General features: G+C 38.0%; 1 protein-coding gene across 1 annotated transcript; it reads left to right on the top strand.

Annotated features, from left to right (window-relative positions):
• LOC109229589 lies at positions 219-6,661 on the top strand. The gene is made up of 4 exons (XM_019395085.1): positions 219-1,109; positions 2,882-3,324; positions 5,361-5,616; positions 6,258-6,661. Exons 1-4 carry the CDS (start codon positions 512-514, stop codon positions 6,374-6,376), a joined length of 1,416 nt encoding a protein of 471 aa, XP_019250630.1. The 5' UTR covers positions 219-511; the 3' UTR covers positions 6,377-6,661.

The following is a 7,754-nucleotide window of genomic DNA, read 5'->3' as shown; positions in this document are numbered from 1 at the left end:
TAAATAAGGTATCAATCTTATTATAAAAGGTAAAATTTCGTAAAATAAACTCAAAGGCCTCAATATAGTTTCTCTTGGGTCACAAGATCCATAGACCCGTTCCGAACTACCGCTTAAACAACGATTCCAAAATCGGATCCCCATTCCACTCTAGGTAAATTGGCCCAAAATCTCTAAGCCTTAGACCTCTACTTCCAAAAGACCAATAAAGGGGAGAGAAACACTCAAACACAAAATTGAAAATTTATCAAAAAGCGGGAAGCACGTGAACAAACTTAGATGAAAGACACGTATTAACACTGAGCCGAAACGTTCTCTTTTTCCTCTGACTCTCTCCCCACATGGTGGCACACACACTATATTCAAAGCTTGTCACTTTCACAGAAATTGTCAGTTCAACAACATTTACTGCCTAGCAAATTAGCATATTTTTTTTGAGTGTGATCGCTAGTTTCTGGTTTCTTCAAATTTCAAACCCTAATTTAGATTCTTGAAAAAAAATAATCACTCAATGTGGCCAGCTTTGGTAGTTGCAGCAGCAGCAGGATCTGGTTTTCTAGCCAAGAAAATATTTAAGCAAAATGCTGCTGAACCCACTTCTGTTTACACTGAAACTAACATAAAATGTGGTAAAGATTCAAGCTTTATCACTAATCATGAAATTAACAGTAAACGTGATAAACCCAATGACACAGAAGAAGGGTTTAAGGCCTCTTTTCAGCATAAAGAATCAAGCTTTGCATGTAATCTTGACTGCAGCATTCAAGAACAGATTGAGGGGTTTTCTCATGATTCAATTTTTAGGTTTTCTAGTGCTTCTGGTTCTGAAATGGGGTGTAGGAATTCGAGGAAGCAAAGTGTGGAAGGTTCTAGAAAGAGCAAAGGGAATGCAATGGAGTGTAAGAGAAATAATGGTGGGAAGTTAGGAAAAAAATGTGGAAATGTAAGGGGTGGTGAAAAGGAATTGTTTATGTTGGATAAGAGGAAGAGTGGGAATGGGAATGGGAATGGGAATGGGAATGGGAATGGGAAGAGATTTTATGTTTGTTTGAAGAAGAGGAGAACTAATAAGGTTCCTTCAGGGAAATGCGATTCCTGTGCTTCTAAAGGTATGCATTGTCCTAAAAACGTCTTCTTTACATTAAAAACTTGTTTTTTTCTTCTTTAGGATCAATAGTTGGTGTTTTTTGCAACCATGCTTTAGTAAGGATTGTGTTTGGATTTCTGTTGTGGATTATATTTTCTTGTTTTTAGTTAACTAGTATCCATTAATTCGGCTTTTTGTTGTTCACAGAAATACCAATGGCTCACAAATTATAATGTACTGGTTCAGATTTGTGTTTATCTATTGTGAGTAGAAAAGGGCAGCCCGATGCACGAAGCTCCCGCTACTCGGGAAGGGCCGGATCACAAGGGTCTATTGTACGCAGCCTCACCTTGCATTTGGGCAAGAGGCTGTTTCCACAGTCTGTTCTACTTATCTAATGTAAGTAGAAAAGGGTAGCCCGATGCACTAAGCTCCCAGGGAACGCGGGACCCGGGGAAGGGCCGGACTACAAGGTCTGTTGTACGCAGGTTTACCTTGCATTTGGGCAAGAGATTGTTTCCACGATCTATTCTACTTTTCTAATGTAAGTTGAAAAGGGTAGCCCGATGCACTAAGCTCCCGCTAAGCGCGGGACCCGAGGAACGTGGGACCCCCGGAAGGGCTGGACCACAACGGTCTATTGTATGCAGCCTTGCCTTGCATTTGGGCAGGAGGCTGTCTCCACGGTCTATTCTACTTATCTAATGTAAGTAGAAAAACTCAAATTGGAATCATCATGGTCGAATCCTCTTATGTTCAAAGTTTGCTTGAAGGAGTATTGGATTTTGAAGCATAGAACTTGGTGGTTCCAAGTAATGGGATCATTTGTTTTTATGACGGTGGTGTATGGGCCAGCTTGCGCGCACCTCGACTAAATCCACCTGGTACATACTATCTCCCACCAGTTCAAGGTAATGGGATCATTTACTTTGGGCAGAAATTTGTCAAAGGAGTTATAAAATTGCAGAGGGCAGAGTTACTTTTGTACATTGTTTAGCATAGCTCTACTAGATATTGGTAACGTCTTCCTTATGTTCGGAATGTGTTAAATTCTTCAAATAGAAAAGGACAGCGGAGTATCTGCACTGGTCACTGCCTAGCTCATATTCATTAGCTATGTGGTCTGCTTTCCAATATTCATCTACTCGGTCTTTCTTTTACTTGAATGCGGTGAGAAGGTTTTTTTGAGGTCCTCTTCTGTAGTGAGTTTGACCAGTAGTACCAGCAGTAGAGATAATGATAATCTGCATTTTGATACATCAATGGAACACCTTTTTTGTGGTTAAATGGCTCTGCTTGTGTCTGGTAAACTGCTAGTAGAATAGAGAGTCAAAACAAATTTTCACTGGATTGTGGAGATAATCAGTATGAGACCAAATCTCAATAAACTATTTTGGTCGTTGGGTGCACTGTCTTCCATCACTTTATTATCATATGGCTCAATGCAAACTCCTATCTTATTGGTCGACTAGAAGATGTGACTGAAATTTGCTATTTGCATGTTATTTTGACAATCTTGTTTGAACGAATAGAAGGGGAGCCTTGGCGTAACTGATAAAGTTGCTGCCATGTGACCAGTAGGTCACGGGTTCGAGCCGTGGAAACAGCCTCTTGCAGAAATGCTGGGTAAGGCTGCGTACAATAGACCCTTGTAGTCCGGCCCTTCCTCGGACCCCGCGTATAGCTGGAGCTTAATGCACCGGGCTGCCCTTTTGTTTGAATGAATATTCTTCTCTTGTATTAAGTTGCCCCAATTAGATGAACCTAATTCCTTAATATGTTTTACGTTTCCAGGTAATTCCTTTTTCGGTTATGGACTAGGAATTGGAATGATGTGCATGATGTCAGCTGGGAAATCTGAGATCAATAGGCTCAATTTTACCATGAATGAAACTGCAAAAGCTGTAGAAGAATTAAAAGCTGAACTTTCTAGGAGAAAAGTTGCACATGACCTACATGCTTCAAAAAATAAAGCTGAAACAAATAAAAAGAGTGATGGAGAATGCATGATACGTACCTTTCCTGAGACTAGCACCGAAAACAGGAATAGTTTTAGAGCAGTAGATCACCAGGTGGCCGAGGAAGGTGAATGTGCAAGCAGTGTCGTTACAGAAGAGCCGCAACTTGAGGTAATGGAAATGGATCAGTTGGAAGCGGAGCTCGAGTCCGAGTTACAAAAGCTTCCATGGTGTGCTACTGAAGGTACAGATTTGGATGGAGGAAGAGATCCTTGTAAGGTGAGCTCAATGTGAAATAAATTTCCTCTACATGGTCTTGTCTAACCTCTTCCACTTGTGGGAATACACTGGGTCGTTGTTGTTGGTCTTGTCTAACCTCCTTATTTTCTCAATCCATATTGATTTGTTTGTCTTTCTTCCTTGTCGGGTGTGAAAATAAGCATTTCCTTCTTGTCCTCTCCACTCAACCGCTCTCTGTGTTATCAATCTACAATTTCGTAGTTTTCAACCTTTTTAATGATTTCTACCTATATTTGTGAACTAGTACATTTTCGTTGGGTCCATTCGAAGCAAATTTTACTAAAAATCTTCTTAAGCTCCATCTGGATGTAAGACATTTAAATTGTTATTTGCAAAAGGACACTACTCCCCCAATCCACAACGAGTGATGGAGTTCGGAGTAAGATGGTTGAAACGTCTAATTTCGGCGTGAAATAGGCACGATTCCTTAATTTCTTAAATAAAATTTACATGTTCAGAAATTATTTTAAGTCATAGTTCTTACCAAAAAAAAAAATTTAAAAATGTTTGGAAAAATCATAGTCAGAGGGAATATTTTGATTCACCAAATAGTTATAGGGGCAGATAAACAGATACAAATGTATTCCATATGTACTTATCAAGTAACTTGGGGGCTGTTTGCTTTTTTTTAAGATTAAGATGTCTGAATCTGGATTCACATTTGAATACTAATATGTTGTATTTAGATCTGAATATTGAATGATTAGAACTGTTTGTTTTCTCAATATCCGAATATTTATAAATTAATAAATGAAATTCAAATAAAATAATTTAAATATTATATCCACAAATTATGAGGTAGTAAGTTGGTGGTTGGCCGGTGGCGGTGATAGTGGTCGTGGTGGTGTTGATGGTGGTTGTGCAATGGTAGAGGTGGTTGGTGGTAATGGCTGTGGTGATGTTGATTGGAAATGTTAGTGGTGTCGTGGTGGTTAGTAGTGGAGATAGTTGTGATGGTGGAGGTAATTGATGCGGTAGTGACTGGCGGTGGTGGTTGGCAACAACCGAGGCGGTTGTAGTCGTGGTTGAGAGTGGTGGTTGGTGGTAGCTGATTATCGTGCACTGGTTATTGGTTGTGGTTGTTGATAGAGTGGTGGTGCAAAATCATTCACAAAAATCTTTGAATAGCCTCTTAATAATGTTAAAATTGTTCGAAAAATCTGAATCATTCAGACCTATTAAGTGGTTAATCTTAAAGGAAAAATAAATGCACTTAATGGTCTGAGGTCTAAACCATTCCGTTTCTTGCCTCCATTAAGTGCAAATAATGTCTCATTGTTAATATCTATCCTTTTTACTAATCATTTTCAAGGGTTTTCAAACAATGAGGCCTTAGTCTCATTGTTAATATCTATCCTACTACTATAGTTATATGTCTTAACAGTAGATGGGTTCACTAATATTTTCTATGATCAAATTTAGATGGTAATTGCCAAGTCATCATTTTCCCATGTCCAATTTTGCAATTGGTCAATCCATAGACTCTTGTGCTCCGGCCCTTCTTCGGACCCTGCGCATAGCGGGAGCATAGTGCACCGGACTGCCCTTTTTATTCTTGTTACGAGGTAATATGAATTTGAATTAAATAAAGTCACATAGACGCAAACAATAGTTAGAAATTATTCTTAGGTTAGGTTGTTTGGACTTAAATGACAAAGCTAATACATCCATTTTCTACCTAGAAATGGTTGGACAGCCCCTCATGGCCTATGATTAATCCATGCAACCACTGCAGCAAATCAAATGGGATTTTCTCTGTTACACATCTAAATTTGATTTATCATTCTCATAATGGCCTACATATCTTATTTGTGTTTAATTGCAACTGTATATGGCAGTGCTGATACTTTTCCGATATCATTAGGAGTATTCATGTATAGTCCTTTTGAGTTTTGTGGTGAGTTCAGATAAATGGCGACAACAGATTAAAGACAATACACTCCCTGCCAACTTAAGGCGCCTATTTCATCTTTATTACCTAATTTCATTTGTAACTGTTGATTTTTGCTGTACAGGATGTCTTCCAGGAGAAAGACTTTAACTTAGCCGATGACCGCAACGCGGAAACTTATCAATTCAGTGGTGTATTGCCATCTGAACTGGATCAAAAGCTGTGTCATCTGCTCATTGAACAACAAGAAAGCCAGATAGTTGAACTGGAATCTGAGCTGCGCCAAACTCATTCCAAACTCCATGAGAAAGAAGCTGAGCTCCAAACGCTCAAGGATTGTGTCCGACGTCTCACTGAATTTTCTCTAGGCAGTGCTTCAGGTATCACTACTTTTCGTCGTGCCCAAGTATATTAAGTACTAACAAGTGCCCCATCTTAATTCAGATGAATTATATTCCCCTTTCGATCCTTTTATAGCCAAAATAAATAAATTGTTCCAATAAATTTGTCATTTTAGAAAACTAAGAAGTCACTCTTACTATTCCAAGACTATAATGGTAACTTAGTTAAATATCCCTTATGATTAATACTATCAGATAGTTTTCTTGGATGTGCCAAAACTTTAAACGGGAGTATATAGTTGCAATCCTCCTCCCTCAACCTAAAGATAACAACAATACCAGCAACTATGTTTCTTCAATCTCAAACTAGTTGAGATCGACTGTCAACCCTGAAGCGAAAAAGCAAGGAGCAAAAAGTTCCATGTTTTGGCTTAGCAACAATATACAACAGTCACTTTTTTCTATTTATATTTGGTAGCCGCAAAGTATATAAATTCTGTATATTTTTGTATATAACATACAGAAATGTGTATATATACAAAAAGAAAATATATATTTTTTCCGCTATTATTTTGAGAGCGGCTATATAATATCATTTTCTATTAAAATTTTGTTTTCTTATTCTTAAAAGTTTTTGTTGATGATTTCTATTTCTTATCATTCCTGGGATGTTTTTCCAGATGAAGAGACTGATGGCAAAATGGATGATGATATCATTAATGGTGGGGATCAAGAGAAGCACGTAGGACCTGAATCAAGAAAATCAATAGTTGGGATGAAAAGATCAATGAACTTTTGAGTATATTACAAAGTAACGTATTATGGTTATTATGGTTCACAAATATAAACTGTTGGATTGTACCAAGTGAAAAAGATATATTGATAGTTCAATCATCTGTTAACTTTAGTTTCTAAAATCTGTGGGCCATTTTTGTAACATCACAGAGGGGGAAGGGAACAGAAAAAGGGAAAGACAAAAACTTTGAAAAGATGTAAATTTCTACGAGTATTACTGTAGTGGAACTGTGTAAGCACTGTTTTTGAGGTCTTTTCATCCTAATATTGAAATATAAAAAAAGGACAGTCACGTACACTAAGCTACACGCGGAATCGAGGAAGGCCGGACCATAAGGGTCTGTTGTATGCTCTCTTACTTTGTATTTTTGTAAAAGGTTGTTTTCACGGTTATGGTCCCATGGTGCATTAAGCTCCCGCTATACGCGGGTCCAAGGAAGGGTCAGATCACAAGGGTCTAGTGTACTCCGTTTTACCTTGCGTTTTTGCAAGAAGCTGTTTCCACGGTTCGAATCCGTGACCTCCTGGTCACATGACAACTTTATCCTAGGCTCCCCTTTCAAGAGGGTGTTTGCAAGAGGCCGTTTTTACGGCTCGAACCTGTGACCTCCTAGTCACATGGTGTACTAAGCTCCTATTATACGCGGGGTCAGGGGAAGGGCCGGATTATAAGAGTTTATTGTACACTGCTTTACTCTGTATTTTTGCAAGAGTTTGTTTCTATGGCTTGAACCGATGACCTCCTAATTACATGACAATAACTTTATCAGTTACGCCCGAGACTCCCCTTCTATCCTAATATTGAAAGATATTGTACATTATTATACTCCTAGGTCATATTCTGAATTGATTGCTTTCCTAGTGTCTAGAGCTATTTAACATCTTTTCAGTTGGATGATTCTTTGATTGACTTGTTACCCTCTTTTCTTGTCCTCTTGGGTTCAAGCATTTTCATAAATGCCACAAGGATTTCTGAAATTTTAGTTGACTTTCTGTTTTCTTGTATAGTGCTAAATTATTCTACTGACATTTTATGTATATAAAAGTACTGACTTGCATGTGCATTCAGAGAAGTTGGTCTCCAAACCCATGGTGGTAAATTTGAGAATTTCCCTTTTTATATTTCTGCTAAGTAATTCGTTGAGAATTTGGGCATCTTTTACTTTTTATTAACAATTTTAACTATTAAGTTTAGGCAGATAAAAAAAAAATTTGGTATGCGGATTACGGTAGGATAAGGTGAGATTATATTTATAATGTATTTGTTTGACGGTATAAATTAATCATGTGTGAGATTATACTTATATTGTGTTTGGTTGACGTCAATCAAACATAGTATAAGTTTAATCCGAGACTTAATCTTGGATATCCCACCTTATCCC

The sequence above is a fragment of the Nicotiana attenuata genome, chromosome 7 (assembly GCF_001879085.1).
Source record: "Nicotiana attenuata strain UT chromosome 7, NIATTr2, whole genome shotgun sequence".
Classification (NCBI taxonomy): Eukaryota; Viridiplantae; Streptophyta; class Magnoliopsida; order Solanales; family Solanaceae; genus Nicotiana; species Nicotiana attenuata.
This window is presented reverse-complemented; position numbering and strand designations above follow the sequence as displayed.